At 41.7% G+C, this 20,989-nt stretch overlaps 1 protein-coding gene across 2 annotated transcripts in view; it reads left to right on the top strand.

The window, feature by feature from the left end:
- The window catches only part of MACROD2 (mono-ADP ribosylhydrolase 2), a 1,360,465-nt gene that overhangs the window by 1,332,659 nt on the left and 6,817 nt on the right, over positions 1-20,989 (top strand). For both annotated transcript variants that reach the window (XM_030557958.1, XM_030557957.1), the window contains 2 exons: positions 16,064-16,150; positions 19,571-19,639. In XM_030557958.1, the coding sequence (XP_030413818.1) occupies positions 16,064-16,150; positions 19,571-19,632 (149 nt within the window). In that variant the 3' untranslated portion in view covers positions 19,633-19,639. The remainder of the gene's footprint in view (positions 1-16,063; positions 16,151-19,570; positions 19,640-20,989) is intronic.

The raw sequence follows: 20,989 nt of genomic DNA, 5'->3' as shown, positions 1-20,989 counted from the left end.
TATCCCACAATTAACTGAATTTTACAACTCTTGGAAAGGACTTTTCCCTCCTCCAGTTCTTAGCCAATCCATAGTGTCTATCTCCCTATGAAATCCCCATCATAGTAAGTCCAGATGTCTTGTATCTGTAGTTTTCCCTGTCTTTCAACTGCTCACTCTTCAGGGAGCTATACAGAACTGAGAGCGTACACAGTTGTCTCTTTTCTACCTTCAACTGCTCCTTTTGAGAAGTCCAGAGGGGTCATTTTCTCTCTCTGGAATAATAAGGCCCTCTTTGTCAGCATCATCTGGCTTAGTTATGAGACCCAGGACCTCTCTGCCACTCTCTTTATATCCTTGCTCTGCAGCTTTCCTGTTGTTGCATCCAAGAATATCTAAAGGGGCAAATAACACTTCCCTATTCACTTTTTCCACACCATTTTATAGACCTCTATCCTACTGCTCCTTCGTCATCTTTTTTCTAAGCTGAACACTCCCAGTCTTTTTAATCTTTCCTCGTATGGAAGCTGTTCCATACTCCTTATCATTTCTGTTGCTCTTCTGTGTCCCATTTCCAATTCTGATATATGTTTTTCGTGATGGGGAAACCAGAGCTGCATGCAATATTCAAGGTGTTGGTATACCATGAAGAGTGCGAAAGAGAAAACACCCACTTTTGCATTAGCCCCTTGGTTTGTGCCCATCCCAAACTACAAACAAGTGATACATTTTGAAAATAAATGTCCTGTGTTCCACATATTGACCTTGGCAGTTTCTCATTTTTATAACAGAACAGGTAAATATAGTCTGAGAAGAAGAAAATACTTGTTTAAATTGAAAGGGACCAGATCCCCTGCTGGTGTAATTTGGTCCCATTTCATTGGCTTTTAAGATTAGGACCTGGCCAAATGTTTTGAAAACTTAGCAAAAGATCAAAAATTGCAAGAAAAATGAGGGAAATCATAGATTCCAAGGGTATAAGGGACCAGTGAGATCATGTAGTGTGACCTCCTGTACAACACACACCGCAGAACTTCCCCAAAATAAGTCCTAGGACACAGCTATTAGAAAAACATCCTATCTTGATTTTTAAATGGCCAGTGATGGAGACTCCATCACAATCCTTAGTAAATTGTCCCAGTGATTAATTACCATCACTTAAAAATTTATGACTTATTCCCAGTCTGAATTTGTCCAACTTCTAGCCATTGGAGCATGTTGTACCTTCCTTTTCTGTGCTGAAGAGCCCATTATCAAATAGATGTTCCCCATGTGGGTACTTTCAGACTGTAATCAAGTCACACCCTATCCTTCTCTTTGTTAAACTAAATGGATTCAACATCACTATAAGGCATGTTTTCTATTCCATTATCATTCTCATGGCTCTTCTCTGAACTCTCACCAATTTATGAACATCTTTCTTGAATTATGGACACCAGAAATGGACATGGTTACTCCCACATCAGTCACACCGGGGCCGAATACAGAGGTAAAATAATCTCTCTATTCCTAATTGAGATTCTGCTGGTTATGCATCAGAGGCTCCTATTAGTCCTATTGGCAACAGCCTTTCCGTGGGAGCTCATGTTCAGCTCATTGGTCACCACAACCCCCAAATCTTTTTCAAAGTCACTGCTTGCCAGGAGAGGCCTGTAAGCACGGCCTACGTTCTTTGTTCTCAGATGTATACATTTACATTTAGCCATATGAAAATGCGTATTGTGCGCCTGCATCTAGCTTACCAACCAAATGAAAGGGAAACAATGATTGCACTTTTGGATCACTATCCTTGTACAAACTTTAATTTTCCTAATGCCCCTGTGTGGTCTGTAAGTATTATCACCCCATTTTACACTCAGGGAAGCAGCAACTGAGAAGTAAAATGACTTACCCAAGGTCACATAGCAAGTCAGTGGCAGAGCTCGGAAGAGGATTCAAGGTCTCCTGACTCCCACGGTCGTGTCCTTTCTAATGGCTCATATTGCATCCTCTCCATGTCACCTCCCTCTATTAAATCCAATGAAATCACGGGGATTACTTGCAGGAGCAAGGCTTACAGAACTGGGTCCTTAAATTTCAAACTCCTCTGGGCAGATAATGTGTTTTAATTCTATGATTTTTAATACAAGCAGGCAACATTTTACTCATGTTAATAGACAAGCAATTTAAGCATGTAACAAAAGCTTCAGAGCGCTCCATTTTAGTTATTCCCTGCAGTAAAGTGCTTTTCTGATGAGAGATTTCATATCAAGAACTATTGAAGAAAACTAAAGCTGGTGCCACCATAGCCCCTTATGCAGCTAAGACCCTATTAGAGTGAAAACTTGAAAAGCACTTTTCTTAAAATTGCTTGCCCCTGCATTCATTAAGAGCCTGCTGTATATATGGATTTATGCTGTTGCTAAAGAGAGACAAAAGGTACAAAGAGTTCCTGATAGGCATTACTGAGCTGAGAATCACCCAATTTGTGTGGATCCTCTGGGAGCATATTGATGAGAGATAGCCCTCATTGCCCTCCCATTACTGCCACTACCTTAGATGAAGGGAGGCATAATGAGATTTACCAAGAATGTGTTTGATCAAAGACTGGAAGGGAAGGGGAAGAAGCTAGTCTGAGACACTTTCAAAGTCACATTTCAAAACCAGCCATTTCCATATTTCATAACAGTGCTTGAGAGAAGCAGCCACCCCTTCTACAAGGCCTGGTCTACGCTATGTGTTTATACTGATTTTAGCAGCGTTAAACCGATTTAACGCTGCACCCGTCCACACAACGAGGCCCTTTATAGCGATATAAAGGGCTCTTTAAACCGGTTTCTGTACTCCTCCCCGACGAGAGGAGTAGCACTGAAATCGGTATTACCATATCGGATTAGGGTTAGTGTGGCCGCAAATCGACGGTATTGGCCTCCGGGTGGTATCCCACAGTGCACCATTGTGACCGCTCTGGACAGCAATCTGAATTCAGATGCACTGGCCAAGTAGACAGGAAAAGCCCCGCAAACTTTTGAATTTCATTTCCTGTTTGCCCAGCATGGAGAGCTCACCAGCGCAGGTTACCACGCAGAGCTTATCAGCACAGGTAGCAATGCAGTCTCCCCCTGAGAATCAAAAAAGAGCTCCAGCATGGACCGCACGAGAGGTACTGGATCTGATTGCTATATGGGGAGAGGATTCTGTGCTAACAGAACTCCGTTCCAAAAGACAAAATGAAAAAACATTTGAAAAGATTTCCAAGGCCATGATGGAGAAAGGCCACACCAGGGGCGCAGTACAGTGCAGAGTGAAAGTTAAGGAGCTCAGACAAGCCTACCAGAAAACCAAAGAAGCAAACGGAAGGTCCGGGGCAGGGCCAAAATCATGCTGCTTCTATGCTGAGCTACATGCAATTCTAGGGGGGTCCGCCACCACTACCCCACCCCTGTCCGTGGATTCCAAGGTGAGGATGGTAATCTCAGCCATGACTGAGGATTCTGTGGACGGGGAAGATGAGGAGGAGGAAGAGGAGGACGAGCTTGCAGAGAGCACACAGCACTCCGTTCTCCCCAACAGCCAGGAGCTTTTTCTCACCCAGACAGAATTACCCTCCCAGGCCTCCCAAGCCACTAGCCCAGACAATGAAACCATGGAAGCGACCTCTGGTGAGTGTACCTTTGTAAATATAAAACATGGTTTAAAAGCAAGTGTTTTTTTAATGATTGATTTGCCGTGAGGACTTGGGATGCATTCGCAGCCAGTACAGTTATTGGAAAAGTTTGTTAACATGTCTGGGGATGGAGCGGAAATCCTCCAGGGACATCTCCATGAAGCTCTCCTGGAGGTACTCCAAAAGCCTATGCAGAAGGTTTCTGGGCAAGGCAGCCTTATTCCGTCCACCATGGTAGGACACTTGACCACGCCATGCATGTAGCAAGTAATCTGGTATCATTGCATGACAAAGCCTAGCTGCATATGGTCCCGGTGATTGCTGGCATTCTAGCAATATCCGTTCTTTATCTCACTGTGTTATCCTCAGGAGAGTGATATCGTTCATGGTAACCTGGTTGAAATTCAGGAATTTAATTAAGGGGACAGAGATGGCCATTCCTACAGGCACTCAATATTAAGATGCAAAATGCGACCTTGTAGTGAAATCACATGTGCTATGTAAGGTGAATAGTGTTGTTCACCGTGAAAGAGTATAAGCTTTGTCCTGTAAAATGTATATTTTTAAATACTTCTATCTCTTTTTTCCCTCCCTCATGCAGCTGCAAATTTCTCAAGCCTCCCTACTCCCAAAGGCTATCACAGATAAGGCGGCAGAAAAAAAAGACGCGAGATGAAATGTTCTCGGAAATCATGGAAGTGACCCGCAATGAAAGAGCTCATCTGAATGAGTGGAAGGACGTGGTAGCAAATTACAGGAAAGATGCCAGTGAACATGAGGACAGGAGGGACCAATGTGAGGAGTGGAGGGATGCTCGAGATGAGAGGTGGCGGCAGGAAGATCAGAAGTGGCGGGATGCAACACTGGGGCTGCTGCGTGATCAAACTGACATCCTCCGACATCTGGTGGAGCTTCAACCGCTGCAGCCCCTATGTAACCACCTTCACCCTTCACCATGTTCCATATCTTCCTCACCCAGACATGTAAGAACACGTGGGGGAAGGCTTCGTGCACCCACCCACTCCACCCCCATGGGCAGCCCAACCAAAAGGCTGTCATTACTTTGAAATTTTTTTAGTGGCCTTTTTCTTCCCTCCTATCCTCCTCCCAAACCACACCCGGGCTACCTTGTCAGTTCTCTCCGTCTTTTTATAATGACTTTTTAATAAAGAATACATGATTTTTAAACGATAATGACTTTATTTCCTTAAGCAAGCTGTAATCGAAGGGGGAGGGTGGGTTGCTTACAGGAAATAAGTCAATCGGGGGGGGGGGGGGGTTCATCAATGGGAAACAAACACAACAGTCACACCGTACCCTGGCCCCTGATGAAACTTGTTTTCAAAGCTTCTCTGATGCGTACCGCTTCGTGGTGTGCTCTTCTAATCGCCCTGATGTCTGGCTGCTCATAATCAGCAGCCAGCAGATTTGCCTCAGCCTCCCACCCCGCCATAAAGGTCTCCCCCTTACTCTCACAGAGATTGTGGAGCACACAGCAAGCAGCAATAACAAAGGGGACATTGGCTTGGCTGAGGTCTGAGTGAGTCAGTAATGTGCGCCAGAGCGCCTTTAAACGGCCAAATGCACATTTACCACCATTCTGCACTTGCTCAGCCTGTAGTTGAACAGCTCCTGACTACTGTCCAGGCTGCCTGTGTATGGCTTCATGAGCCATGGCATCAAGGGGTAGGCTGGGTCACCCAGGATAACTACAGGCATTTCAACATCCCCAGCTGTTATTTTCTGGTCTGGGAAGTAATTCCCTTGCTGCAGCCGTTTAAACAGAGTAGTGTTCCTGAAGATGCAAGCATTATGAACCCTTCCTGGCCATCCCACATGGATGTTGGTGACACGTCCCTTGTGATCCACCAGTGCTTGCAGCACCATTGAAAAGTACCCCTTGCGATTTACGTACTGGGTGCCCTGGTGCTCCGGTGCCAAGATAGGGATATGGGTTCCATCTATCGCCCCCCACACAGTTAGGGAATCACATTGCAGCAAAGCCATCCACTATGACCTGCACATTTCCCAGAGTCACAGCCTTTCATAGCAGCAGCTTAATGATTGCTTTGGCTACTTGCATCACAGCAGCCCCTACAGTAGATTTTCCCACTCCAAATGGATTCCCGACTGACCGGTAGCTGTCAGACGTTGCAAGCTTCCAGAGGGCTATTGCCACTTGCTTCTCAACTGCGAGGGCTGCTCTTATCTTGGTATTATGGCGTTTCAGGGCAGGGGAAAGCAAGTAAGTTCCATGAAAGTGCCCTTATGCATGCGAAAGTTTCGCAGCCACTGCGAATCATCCCAAACCTGCAAAACTATGTGGTCCCACCAGTCTGTGCTTGTTTCCCAGGCCCAAAATCGGCATTCAATGGCTAGAACCTGCCCATTACCAACAGGATCTCCAAAGTGCAGGGGCCCTCGGTTTGAGAGAATTCTGTGTCCATGTCCTCATCACTCTTGTTGCTGCACTGCCGTAGCCGCCTCCTCCTCCTCCTTGCCTGGCTTTGCAGGTCCTGGTTCAGCACAGACTGCACGAGAATGCGCGAGGTGTTTACAACGTCCACGATTGCGGTCTTGATCTGTGCTGGGTCAATGTTTGCTGTGCTATGGCGTTTGCACAGTTCACCCAGGAAAAAAGGCGCGAAACGGTTGTCTGCTGCTTTCACGGAGGGAGGGGTGAGGCTGTACCCAGAACCACCCGCAACAATGTTTTTTGCCCCATCAGGCACTGGGATCTCAACCCAGAATTCCAAGGGGCGAGGGAGACTGTGGGAACTATGGGATAACTACGGGATAGCTACCCACAGTGCAACACTCCGGAAATCGACGCTAGCCTTGGTACATGGACGCATGCCACTGAATTAATGTGCTTAGTGTGGCCACGTGCACGCGTCTTTATACAATCTGTTTTACAAAACCGGTTTCTGTAAAATCAGAATAATCCCATAGTGTAGACATGCCCTAAATGTCAGCACACAGTGCTTCAGCTTTCAGATTCAGCTCCACACGCACAGACACACACAGCTGGCACAGACACACGCACAGAAACACACAGCTGGCATGATGCCTGCTGTAGTATAGGTACAGGGAACCTAATGACTAGCCAGCACACCAGAGGGTGAAGGAAAAAAAATATTGTGTTCCAATACTAAGAAGCTGCTGTGTGAATGTCACTAGTCATGACATCCTCAGCCTGGCATCAAGAGACAGCACTCGCCTTTTTCGAAGGAACTGATAAGCGAATGTGGCAGCAAGTTCAAACGCCTCTGAAATCTGCATGCTTTGCTTTCCCTTCATCCTGCAATGCCTAAGTGCTGAGTTTTTGATCAAGGTAAAACACTCCCAATTAGCAGATCGTGAGGTTTGTCACTAATGAAGCTGCGTTGAGCAGCAATATGTAAATTTACACTGGTTCAGCTCCTGTAGGTTCCACTGTGGTTTCCTGACCTATGGTTGGTAAGTGTGTAAGGGAGAGCATCTGTCCATAGAGTTTCTCAAAATTGTAACAAAAAGGGTATTGGAATGTCCGCAGTCTCAGGGTACTACCAGTATTATGGTTGATTATATATATGTAGGTATATAAGTAGGTAGCGTGAATCTTCTGTGAGTTATACTATTGCTCTGGTCAAAGAAAGGTAGGTCACCAGGAAGGGATGTATCAAACATGAGTCAAACTGAGCAAAATCACTCTCGTGGCATGGAGAGCTTCAATTTCTAAGCAAGGCAGCGTTTATAATGCTACTGAAAACAAAGCAGTAAACTAAATACATGAAGGCTTGACAGTAACATTAGCAAACAGCCACAGTGAAATGACTGGAAAAAAATCAGCTCTGCCTATTTGCAAGAAGAAGAAAAACAGAATTGTTTTTGACAGACAAGACACTACAGAGCTGGGGGGTCAGAAGAGTTTGTCTTTTCTTTATTTATTTGCGGCTGTGGATGAAAAATTGTGCTAGTAGCTTTTAGCCACAAGAATAAAGACCCCTTTTTTCAGTGTTCTACCTAATTAGGAGAAGTATATTTACACCTAACGTTGCGATATTAAGTTTTATGTAATAGGTAAAGGGGAAACTGGGTCATTCAGACTAAGTAGAACACAGATTTCATATTTTATATAAACAAAATTTGAGGTTTGAAAGCTGTTTCCAACAAGGATTGGAATGGGTAAGGTGTTTCTAGAGCCAGGCAAATTATTCATAATAAATAATGAATTTTATCCATTTTTTTTTCCAATGTCCATGAACAGAATATGATATTTTTTCAGAATTACTGTTTTCATTACTCAAAAATATTGGTCAAACAGTTTGTGTGAATAATTCTGTGTCTTTTGCAACACCCAAGTAGATCCAATTACAGATAGAAACCTTGGTCTGTAGCTCATTACTAGGGCTGTCTGAATTCAGGAGAAAAATGGAGGTGTTTTAAAAAAAATGTCCTGCATCAGAACACAAATAGAATCGTAGAATCATAGGGCTGGAAGGGATCTCGAGAGGTCATCTAGTCCAGACCCCTGCACTCACGGCAGGACTAAGGATTATCTAGACCAGTGGTCCCCAACCTTTTTCGTCCGGCGGGCGCCGAATGACGAGCGACCGAGGACTGTGGCTGGCAGATGAGCATCCACCAAAATGCCACTGAGAAGCGGCAATGTCCATAGGCGTCGCAGCCAAAATGCCGCTGGCAAGCGGCGTCATCCAGAGGCGTCGCCGCCGAAATGCCGCTGAAAAACAGCAGCATTTCGGTGGCGATGCCTCTGGATGATGATGCTTCTCAGCGCCATTTCGGCGGATGCTCGTCTGCTGGACAGTACCCGGGCGCACATAGATGCCCTGACGGGTGCCAGGTTGGGGACCACTGTTCTAGACTATACCTGACAGATGTTTTTCTAACCTGCTCTTAAAACTCTCCAATGATAGCTTTTGATTTTCATGCTGGAATAGACAATTAGTTAGGGCACTCAGCTGGAATATGAGAAACCCAGGTTCAAATCTCAGCTCTCCCTCATTCAGAGAAGGAAATTGAACCTGGATCTCTCACATCCATGGCAAGCACCAGACTCTGGAATCAGTCTTAATCTTTCCTGTTTGAGCTGTTCCACTTTATATGAGTAATTAAATATTAATTGGACCAGAGAGAGACTGACTCTGTAATCCCGTACTTAGGGCAGAGCTTCTCAAACTGGGGGTTGGGACCCCTCTGGGGGTCACCAGGTTATTACCTGGGGGGTTGCGAGCTGTCAGCCTCCACCCCAAGCCCCACTTTGCCTCCAGCATTTATAATGGTGTTAAATATAGTTAAAAGTGTTTTTAATTTCTTGGGAGGGGGTCGCACTCAGAGGCTTGTTATTGAAAGGGGTCACCAGTACAAAAGTTTGAGAACCACTGACTTAGGGCAATCATCTAGGTTGTTGGACACCCTGTTTCAAGTCACTGCTTCAAATCAGACAGAAAATGGGTTTGAAACTGAGTATCTCCCATGCCAGCTGAGTACTCTAACCAACTGGCTATTCTGAGGTAGGTGTCTCTCCTTGACCAGAAATTCCATCCTGGACCCTTAGGTCCTTTTGATGCATCAGGATTTTCCATTTTAAAAAATAGGAGTTTTGCCAACAAATTCCCAGTGAGCTCCGGTCATTAGTAAGTGTGCTTTTTGCAAATATTCAGGGTGAAATCAAAACCCCGTTGCCCTTGATGTCAGAGGAACCAGATTTATACCACACTATCAGAATTTTAATTGTGAGCTATTTAATTGGACAGGCAAGTAACATGGTGTATTTCTCTTGCTTGGTTGATTCCCATTGATCCCATGTTCTTGTTGATAATTCATGATTACCAATTGCAAATTCACTTCCCCATAAGTATGCTGCAAAATATGTTTAAAATTTGCTGTTTCTGTCACCATATATGTCTTGAAACAACTTATCAATTGAAATGTTTATACAAAGGGACCTCAAAAAGGGAATTGAACACAACTATAGCAAATTTATTCAGAACTCTAAGTGATTATTGTAAACAGGATTCACTCAGTTCTAGTTAACTTGTTCATCAGAACCGGTCAGGAATTTTCAACCAAATATTTTTTCAGTGAAAAATCCCAATTAGTCAAAACTGAAATCTTTTGTGGCAAAGAGTCAGTTTCCAACAAATTTCTTGACTCAAAAAAGTGTTGGAAAAAATGTTTCAGAATTATCAGAACATCCCATTTCAACATTCAACAAATGAAAAAGTCTGGCTTTTCAGCTTGAAACAACTTTTCTTTTAGAAATTTACGCTAATTAGAGTAAAAAGTAAAATTAAAAATAATCAAAATTGAAACAAAATGTATCCACGGACCTGAACTGATTTCTCTTTTCTTTATGGTTCATGAACATTTTCAAGATTTTGACTTTTTGACTTGATTTGGAACAAATTGAAATCAGAATTCTGTGTTCGTAACATTATAACCTTTTCCGGTTTAAATCAGTGTGGTTTCATAAATTCAAATCTGTGCATCCTATTATTGTCATCTTTTCTCTTGTTCCCAAATTAGACTCCAAATAATTTCCTCAAAGTACCATTACCTTGGCACCCATACCTGCACAGCCACCTGATCCAGGTATTCCAGAAGTAGACAGAATTTAAGAAAGAGGAAGCAGGTGGATCCAGAAAAAGGGATGACACACACTGAAACACACAGGCCCTATCCCAAGCCTACCTCCTAATGCCTATCCATTGCCAGGGCTGCCAGTGTGCATTGTGTGAATTTGGGAGGGGCAGGATGACAATGCTAAATTGGTGGCCATGTCAGGAGTTGGTCCAATTTCATCACCACATGAGTAAACAGAGAGTATGGATGAGGAAGAAGCAAGCATGTCTCTGAATATCTGCCTTGGATAATTGTTTAACAGGATCAGGACATTTTTAAAAAAACAACAGAAATGTGGAGGGGTTCATCTATTCAGTAAATGTATATGAAATGTTTCTCCAGGAAGAAGGGCAGAGTTCTCATAATGGAGGAGCAGCCATTATGTTATTTCTTTGATATTGTAGTGGGGGCATTGATCTTGGAATTGTTTGTTTAATAATATAAGCAATTAAAAAAAGTTTGCTTTTATAAACTTAGTTCATGACCCTCTAATGAGCAGTGCATGGGTGCAAAGGTCCACCTACATAAAGCTCTTTGCAGGATTGATGTTTCAATCAGTGATCCGAAATCCGTTAGGAATTGTCTTAGTGATGTCAGTGGCCCTTGGATCAAATCCATAATGTGTGAACAGTTGTCATGACACTTCCTTAATTGATTTGATTTCATATTAAAGCATCCATGTAAATTTTCCTCCATGCGTGATTTAATCAATATCCGTATAGCAAAGCTTTGATTAATTTTCAGCATAGCAGAAGCCAATTGAGCTATTGACATCTGGTAATAACAAGCTTCATGGGTTTCACTATATAATTGTCTGTAAATATATATAGTTACCTAGTATCTTCAGTTGTATAGATGAAAAATTATGTATAGGTCATAATACCTTGGGAGAAGAGGTCTATTTACTCTTTTTCATTATTAGATTATCAAGAAAACATGAAAAATCAGCCGAAGTATCTCTTTTTAGTCCCCATACACTTGAAAAAACTATACTAATGGGTATTCTCCTTCATGCATCACATCTCCAGTTTAATTTAGTGAACTGCAGGTGAATTTAGGACTTCATCTGTTCAAAAAAATAATTGTATTTAACTGCAGCTGCTTGGAGCTATTGACATATTGTAACCACAGAGAACATTTTAAAAAGAATACCCGTGGGATTTCCCAAGTTCTGAGAAAACATTTGCTTTATGTATTTAAAAGCTGGCTAGAGGCATTTTGCATACATCCTAGCATCCTTCCTGTGCTGTTTGCCTGACTTCTTTTACTGCTTTCCTAGTCATATAACCAGCCTACAAAGAGTTAGGATAATCTAATCTGTCAGTAGTACAATTGGAAACGGTAATTGAAATTGAAAGTGGTATCTCCCAGGCTCCCTCCATTTTAGTATCTCTCATCTCCTGCTAGAAGCCCGGCAGTACACCTTTTTGTTTGTGCTCTGAGCAGCAGCCATCAAACTGGGAAAGGGGAGGGGAAAAACAACTGCGGAACAAATTGCTTGTCGAGGTGGTTCTTGTTTTGATCCGATTCAGCTGTTTATGTGAAATGGACTCATTTCTCTGTGGCACTCAGTTTTATTGCACACAGGAAAGAAGCCGTTTGGAATAATACCTGTTCCACAGGCATATCAGTATAATGAATGCTTACCATTCTCTCTCTCCACACACACACACACACACACACACACACACACACACACACACACACACACACACACACACACACACACTAGCAAGTTAGTTTGAACAAAATGAAGATTTACATAGCGTGTCACAGTCCTTTGGAAAACTTGCTGATCTAATAGACAGAGACTAGAGTCACTTTACAAGTCCTGCAGCAGAATTGCTGTATGTGTTAAAGGCTCTGAATTCCCCTTTACCTTTTCCTCTGTGGACTAATGGTTCCTAACCAGAGCCGTAACTAGGGAATTCTGCGCCTGAGGCAAGGGACAGGGGTGGCACGTCTGGCTCTTCCCTCTCGGAGGGAAGGACCCGCCACCGAATTTCCGCCGAAGAGCTGGATGTGCCGCCCCTTTCCCTTGCCGACGACCGGCGGCAGTTCGGCAACGGGTCCCTCAGAGGGAAGGACTTGCTGCCGAATTGCCACTGAAGGAGAGACTTTCTGCGCTCCTCACTTTCCATGCCCGAGGCAAGTACCTCACTTGCCTTGCCGTCATTACGGCACTGGTCCTAACATTGCTTCTGACAATGATTTTTACCACTGGCAATATAAAGCATGACCCAAATCTCCTTGAAAGATCTGTTGTGAAATAAGGAGGTGAAAGAGACAACAGGGAAATAGTTCTTGTGGGGTTTTATTATTATTATTATTATTATTATTATTATTTGCTACTATTGCTCCTCTTTCCTCTGTCTCTCTCTAGGCCAAATCCTGCAAGATGCAGCGTGCCAGCTATGAGGTTCTGAATGCCCTCAACTCCCACTGGTTTCACCCATGCTGGACCGGGCCCTAATTAGCAAGATTTCCTTTAATTTAGCTCTAACTTTTTCCTCACACACTGCCAGTAATGCTGTATGCCTGCCAGCTACACAGGAGAATTTCTGAAATTCGAACAGAGAGACCTTTCTTCAGTATAGTGAAGTCAGTCATGCTGGCTAGCTAATGGGAGTTCTTGGGAGAGAACCTGTGAACTTCACACAGACATCTTTAGTGCCTGACAATACCAGCACAACTAGATATCTCTAAATGTTATAGAAATTGGGAGCCAAGGCATAGCCTGTCATATCATGTCTAGTTTATTTGGTTAATAGACAGTTAATAGATAGTCTTTTAAAGGAGGAAAAGTCTGATGCATGAAGCATCAACTGTCAGTCAGAATGTGTTGGTATTTAGCAGGGATCCCAAACACACACATCAGATGTTGGAGAAGTGTCAATAGGAAACATCTGAAATCTCCACCTGATGCTTTGACTGCAGAATGATTGTTTTTCTGAGTTTTTGTTTTTTAAGTAGCCCTTTCCATGAGCCGTTCAAAAATGGAGCAAGACCCTATTAAGACCATTCAATGTATCTGCATTGATCAAACAGTGCTTTCATGCTAATCCAAATTTCACATTGATTTTGTTGGAAGGAATTGGCTAGTGACTTTGAACGTGCACCCTCAGTCTTGCACTTGACGAATTCCTGGCAAAATATGTGTATGCTTCAACATCAGAATGACATGGTTTTGTCCTTCATGAGCATCAAAGACAGAGATGGGTGAAATGTGGGAGAAGTTTAGGCTCATTGGTGTATAACAAACCTCAAGGGGAAAACTTTATTTGCTATTTAGAATTCTCAGGAGAAGGCTTGACATTTTAACATGCATACAAAGTTGTCACTTCAGGACTTCACTGACATGCAAACCATAAACTCACAGCTGTTTACAGGCATTTCATTCATCTAGGAGAGGGGCTAATTTACACAACTATGAAGGAGGAGGAAGTGCTAAAATTATGGTTCATTGAAGGGTTTTTAAGTCAAGAAGGATTCTTCCAAAGTAGTCAGTGACAGCTCAGTCATGGTCATTTAGATGCTGCCTGTTTCCCCATCCAAATGGCTAATTGAGTCTCTCCTTGTCAAGCTGCTTCTTGGTTGTGTTTTCTTGTTTTGTATTCTCTGCTTCATTGGATGTTGTTTTTGTGTTTATTCACAGTACCACCATAAATAGTGCAATTAAGGCTACTTAAAAGATTAACATTGTCACCACAGGCATTGCAGAGGAGACTAAAATCTCCATCACAATGCATTGTCTCTGGCAGGTACTATGGCAAAGCAAATTCATTGAAGCAATGTTAGTAGTACATACATGCCTATGGACAGAATAAACATATAACCTCAAAGCTCATAAATACAAAAAAAAAAAAACCCTCCCTAGACTTCTTTTGAAAGGGGATGGGAGAGGGAGTGCTGTTTATGTGACTGTTTATATGCTTTCTCTGTCTCTGTTGTTGAAGAGATAAATTGTTCCCACTGAAAAGTGTTCCATTTTGAAATGTTTCAATCCTTGGTACACTTTGGTATCTCAAAATAACTACCAAATTCTCTCAATTACTTAGCAACCAATCGTTTGAAATCTTATAATTTAACCACAGGGTAGGTATGATGAGCTTTATATTTGCCACCAAATACCAAAGTGCCATAATGGAAATTAACTAAAAATTGGTCTTTCAGCAACACTAACCAGTAGAATTTGGAAAGAGCCATGAATGGAATAACATAAGCAATTTGTCTATGTTTTTCATTTATACTATTGCTGGGAGATTGAATCTGAGCTTCCAGACAAGCCTGAGGCAGAAGAGATAAAAATGTTGAGTTCCAGCCATAAAATACATTTTTGTACATTTCAGTTCTAGGTTGTATATGACTATTCAGTGTGTATGAACTCTTAGTGTATCTATTTTTACTCAGCTATATAGAGAAACATTAAATGTATGATTAGGTCCCCATCCTACACTGCATTTTATGAATAGAAGGGGTCTGTCATAAACAGATAGTTAAGGGTTAATAGAACAGGAGTACTTCATGTCTCTTTTGCCTGTAAAGGGTTAACAAGTTCCGTGAGCCTGGCTGTCACCTGACCAGAGGACCAATCAGGGGACAGGATACTTTCAAATCTTGAGGGAGGGAAGTTTTTGTGTGTGCTGTTAGATTTTGGTTGTTGTTCTCTCTGGGTTCTGAGAGTGACCAGACATGCAACCAGGTTTCTCTCCAATCTCTCTGATACAGTCTCTTATAAGTTCAGAATAGTAAGTACTAGGTGATAGGGCGAGTTAGGCTTATGTTTGTTTTCTTTATTTGCAAATGTGTATTTGGCTGGGAGGAGTTCAAATGTGTATTTGGCTGGAAGGAGTTCAAATTTGTATTTTGCTGAAAGGATTTTAATTTGTACTTGTATACTTAGGCTGGGAGGGTATTCCCAGTGTCTATAGCTGAAAGACCCTGTAACATATTCCATCTTAAATTTACAAAGATAATTTTTACTGTTTTTCCTTCTTTAATTAAAAGCTTTTCTTGTTTAAGAACCTGATTGTTTTTTTATTCTGGTGAGACCCCAGGGGACTGGGTCTGGATCCACCAGGGAATTGGGGTGGAGAAAGGACGGAGGGGGTGAGAAAGGTTATTTTCTCTCTGTGTTAGGATAACTTTCTCTCTCAGGGAGAGTCTGGGAGGGGGAGAGAGAAGGAGGGGGGAAGGTGGATTTTCCTTTCTGTTTTAGGATTGAAGGAGTTTGAATCACAGTGATCTTCCCCCCAGGGAGGGGAAGCCTGGGAGAGGCAATGGGGGGGAAAGGGTTTACTTCCCTTGTGTTAAGATCCAGAGGGTCTGGGTCTTGGGGGTCCCCGGGCAAGGTTTTGGGGGGACCAGAGCATACCAGGCACTGGAATTCCTGGTTGGTGGCAGCGCTACAGGTTCTAAGCTGGTAACTGAGCTTAGAGGAATTCATGCTGGTACCCCATCTTTTGGACGCTAAGGTTCAGAGTGGGGAATTATACCATGACAGGGTCCTTCAGAAATGATCAGAAAAGAATGGCAAGGAGGCAAAATCGCACATTATGCCGTGGTTTTAACAATCCCACTTTTAAAATAGGAGCATAGATCTATAAAGACTTTTAAGAAATTCCTTTAAACCATGTCCTCTCCCTACTTCCCCTGCCCTTTTCTTTAATGGCTACTACTACGGAACATCAGAGTCTATACAGCTAATAGCATATCAGTGGATTATCAAAAAAAAATGCAATATTGAATCTGAGAATTATACATTAATCAGATAGTGTACATGTTGTTTTCTCCCTTTTGGCTTTTTTCTAGGAGCAGCACATGGGAAAGGGAAGCTATCTGCAGAGGCAATGGCAGTTGAAAATCCGTGTGACACAGAAAACATTTCCAGTAATGATGGTATGGTTATTTTGTGTTTTAATATCACACAAAACAAGTGTAGCATGCTGACTATATAGATAGAACTAGTAGAGATGCCTATCTAAGGTGTGTGTGTGTGTGAAAATGGCTCCTTTTTTAAAAAAAATTGTGAAGTGTCTAATGTTTCTTGTCCCATTGCTTCACAAAATTCAAAACATATAAAGATTTTAGCAGCATTCTAACTCTTGGGTTTTGTAATTTCAGGTACAATTCCACAGTGATAAGTGCTTTATAAATGCTGATATTTTAGGATATACAGATCAGATAGCTTTCAATATTGGCTCATCCAAACGGCCATTTTCAGCAGTTTACTAAGAGATTATGGATGTTGGTTTCCAGCCATTATTCACTTGCTCACTCTTTTCACTGCTTTAATAATGTGCTGACCATTCCATTCTTTTTATTTAATTTTTTTTTAAAACCCTGCACCTTCATTTACTGACACAATAGGAATAAGAGAAAGATGAAAAGATACCTTAGGAAATTCCAAAACCAACAACTTCGTTTCAAAGTTTCAGTTTTGTTTCAATTTTCCTGTCACATCATTTGCAAAAGCCATGCAATTAAAAGCAAGGAAATGAACAGTTAATGACATTACAGATTTCACACCATCCATATAAAGAACATAAGCAAGTTACTCTCAAGTGAAAAGAAATGACTGTTTTGTCACAGCAGAACAACCTTACTCTGGCCATAAATAAATGCACTGCTTCCTAAATAATCTGGGAATATAAGTAAAAAAATATAAAAAGGATTAAATATTTTTTAGAAAATATCTGAAGAAACTAATGATGTTTGGAATTAGGGGCTTTATTCAACACCTTTCTTTCATTGGTAATCTGGGAATATAACACAAATATCTTTCTGAAAAAAAAAAAAACCCAAAAAAACCACCACCGCCAACAGGTTTCTCTTCCTCCCCTTTTATCCATCTTCTCTATTTAGATTATAAACTGTCTTTCTTAACTAGTTGCCCTGTATCAAATAGTTTCATTTTTTGTGAGAGGATGCCCCACCTCCGAGGCACACTATCATAGCCAATGGCGCCTGCCGTGCTTTCAGTAATGTGGGTCGTATGCTTGGTTATTCTGAAGCTTTTCCTCTCCTCTGACTGGGAATGCATTCACTTCTCCAGCTAGGGGGAAATCTTTCTCTAGTAATGTTGAGAGCTACGAAGGAGCCCACTGCTGGAGGGAGAAGTGTTAGTGACTCAGAGTGGCCCAAATCACAAAAATTTAAAGGGACAGTTCTGGAGAAACTGTACAGAGAAACACTAGGGAAATTCCCATCTTTTTTTTTTTTAAATCCCTTTCCCAGTTGATGTTCATTAAGTTTGTGTTCAACCTGACTGAAATTCTCAACTTGCCCTGTGATGCTGAGCCTCAGACTTATGAGGTGCTCCTTTTCAGACATAGAACAAAACACCCTAGGCCCTTAACCTATCCCCTCCATGACACTTGTAAGATTATGTTACTGTAGTATGACCCATTGATTGTTTTAGAAGCTCTCCAACCCGGGGTGAAATCCTGGCCCTATTAAAGTCCACCACAAAATTCCCAGTAACTTCAAGGGGACAGGGTTAGCACTCTTCCTGTTACAGCAGGGCTTACTAGCACCACTGCAGGAACAGACTTCAATAAGATTTATGGGTGCTTGGCACTTCTCAGGACTTGTTCCTGCATTAGTACATCCACTGCATCCTCTTTGTCCAGGAGTTTGACAATGTCTGCTTCTGGCAGAGAACCTTCAGTCAAGATTTCTGCCTGGGAGTGAAATTAATTTACAGTTTCTGAACTGTCTCCATGCAGGGCTTTGTTTTCTCTCTGGTGGGTATTCTGTGTCCCAGGTGAAATCCTGTGGAACTCCCCTGTTCTGTACTGTAATCCTTGAGTCCTTGTTGCAACCATCAGTCTAGGTCTAGGAGCATTGGATGGGACTGTCGTTAAAGCCTGCAGTGCTGCTCCTTAATTGCCCAAAAGGGTTGCTGATAAATGTGAAGTATATCTCCCCATCAGCATCCCCAAGCCCCCCGCTATTCCCCCACATCTGAGCAGGATTGCACTGTCCACAGGGAGATGATTGGCTGCTTGTCATAGGAGTAAAAATGAAGGCAGGCTTACCGGTTTTTGATGCTTTGGTCTGATAGAACTAAACATCCATTTAATTAAAAGTGAAATGAATTAAATTTCACAAGTAATTAGTCTAGAATATGAACGAGGTCTTTTGGTATTCTCAGAAAAACAACCACATTAAAGTGGCTGACATTCTGAGGTTTTTGAAAAAGCTGCTACTGCACATGCACAATGACTCCGTTCCTTAATGTTTTTTATTATGCATTCCATTTCTGCTATGCAAAAGCCTATTAAGAATAATCCACAAACCATAGCTAAACACATGTTGCATGATTTCTCCATAATCTGGAGTGGATACTTTTCCTATTACACATTCATTCCATACACCAAAGGAGCTATTACCGTGTCTGTTCTGAATACGCATGATGAATCATTCACAAATAACTCATCAAAATCCTACCAGGTGTATTGACGTGATATTGAGTCAGAAGGAGGTTCACACACACATAGAAGCAGAACATTTTTTCCTTTTTGCTCATTTTTCAGAACTTTCATTTGGATGCTAAGGTTTTCCCAGAGAGGCTCCAGCTATCAGCAATGAATGCACAAAAGTGCCCATACCAAACACTTAAATACTGCCATAAAAATAAACTACAAAAATGGGTTTGCCATAAAGAGTCTCAATAAAACTCACAAAAATAAAGCAGTTCCAAACAAAGGCTGAGAGTGCATGTTGAAATCATCCCATTTTATTTAAGTACAGCTAGGACCTCATGAACAAATCTCCTGTGCCATATGTTCTGTGATTCCTTTGGCAGTACAGAGAGAGTGAGATAGCCTTCCTTTTGAATTATACCTTGTTTTTTATATTTAATGAAAAGTGTATGATGCCTTTTTATTATTTAATGTTACATTAATTGAAGCATAAAAATGTGAGATCAGCATTTAATTGTGATATAATTAGCGATGGATCCAAATTCTAAATTTCAGGTCAGAATCCAGACCCAAACTTTCCCCAAAGTTTGAGGTGTTCAAATCCAAGATTTTTGTTTGGGCTATTATAGAGACCGTGAAAATTCAGATCTAGACCAAATGTCTGGGGGGAATCTAGATTCAGAGGTTCTCTAATAATTTTGATGGGTATCTTATTACACTGTTCATAATCTACATTAAATAATGAAACCATTAGGAAGATCTTATATAAGAGAAAGCTACAAAGACTTACAGCAAAGATATTTTAGTGCACTATTCCCTTAGGCTAGGAGCAGCTATTACTTGCCACGATGAACTTGACTGAAGTTTGACAACTTTATTGTTTTGTTTTCAGCTGAAATGAATAGTCAGGTTGAAAGTAGAAATGAACATTCAGAAATGCAGCCAGAAGATTAACAAATAGGTAAGTCTCCTATGACCAGTGTTTCACTGCAAGTATGCACAGCCATACAGATTCCATTTGAAAAAAAGATCTGTTGTATTAATGGCCCAAAGGTGTAAACATGACCCAATCACTGTCTAACATTAAACAGTGTTAAACAAGGTCTGGAATTTGGTGTAATAGGGACCTCAGCCTGCTTAGTACCATAGCAAACACACCATTAAAAATCTTTTAAACCTTTTACTAAAGATATAGAAAAGAAGGAAAAACAGTTAAATCATTTGAAATGCAAAGCATTAAATAAGGCTTTCATTTTAACAAGATTTTGTGTTCCTTTAGTTGGAGAGACCTTTTAGAAGGAAACACACACACCTTGTGTGACAGTCCCTTAGATGGTATCAAAGATGGCAATAATGGTCCTATTCGGGAAAAGAGCAGCCGTTAATTGAGATGAGCTGGAGCTGCTGCTGCTGCTGCTGTTAAAGTCCAATCCCGTTTCATCCCAGGTGGCAGTTGGGATTCAGCTGGAGCTGGTAGGGAGGGTATGTCATCTGGGTCCATCTCTCTGGCCTGGTCTGGTCAGGACGTCCCTCAGGATTAGGATGAAGAAGCTCCAGTGTGATACCAAGGGGGGGTAGCAACCATGCTTGCTCCAGCAGCTTCTCTCTGTTCTTCCATATTCTCCTCACAAAGTCTCTTTCAGGACCCAAAAAGGGAGTGGTGGATTAGGCTAATATTAGACAGACAGATTTTGGTTCATTAATTTCCAGTTCCACATCTTGTGTTTTTTCTAAAAATTATTTTAACATAGTCCTTTAACTACATCATTAGGTCCTTTCATTTAGTTTTTCTGTCTCCTTTTCATACCTTTTCCCATCAATGTTTATTATAATAGATTATTTTGACACGTTATGAACTTTTGCATCCCAAAATTAGGGGCTTTGCCTTACATAGGCAACTATTACATCCCTTCACCTCTCTTCCCCCTCCCCCCAAAAAAAGTGTCTGGTCACCTTAATTAGAATATACAGAATTAGAAAAAGCAACACGTGGGAGAAGTATTAATTATGTGACATTAATTGTCATATAAATAATATAATAGCATTCTGCAACTGTAATGTATTTAGACTGTGTATGGTCTCAGATCAGCAGAACCCAGATAGCAGCACTATTAGCAATGGAAGAGTAACTGAGTGAATGTTTTTTTGTCATTGTTTAGGAAAATGAAAAGCAATTTTATACTTGTGGGAATTAAGTTCAGTTCTCTGATATCTGTATTCTGGGAACAACAGGTTTGTGTCATGAGGCTTTTATGCCCTTGGCTCTACAATGCCTAACGTCACTTCTAACTAGACTGCTGTAAAACAAGGA

This window comes from Gopherus evgoodei, chromosome 3 (assembly GCF_007399415.2).
Source record: "Gopherus evgoodei ecotype Sinaloan lineage chromosome 3, rGopEvg1_v1.p, whole genome shotgun sequence".
Taxonomy (NCBI): Eukaryota; Metazoa; Chordata; order Testudines; family Testudinidae; genus Gopherus; species Gopherus evgoodei.
This window is presented reverse-complemented; position numbering and strand designations above follow the sequence as displayed.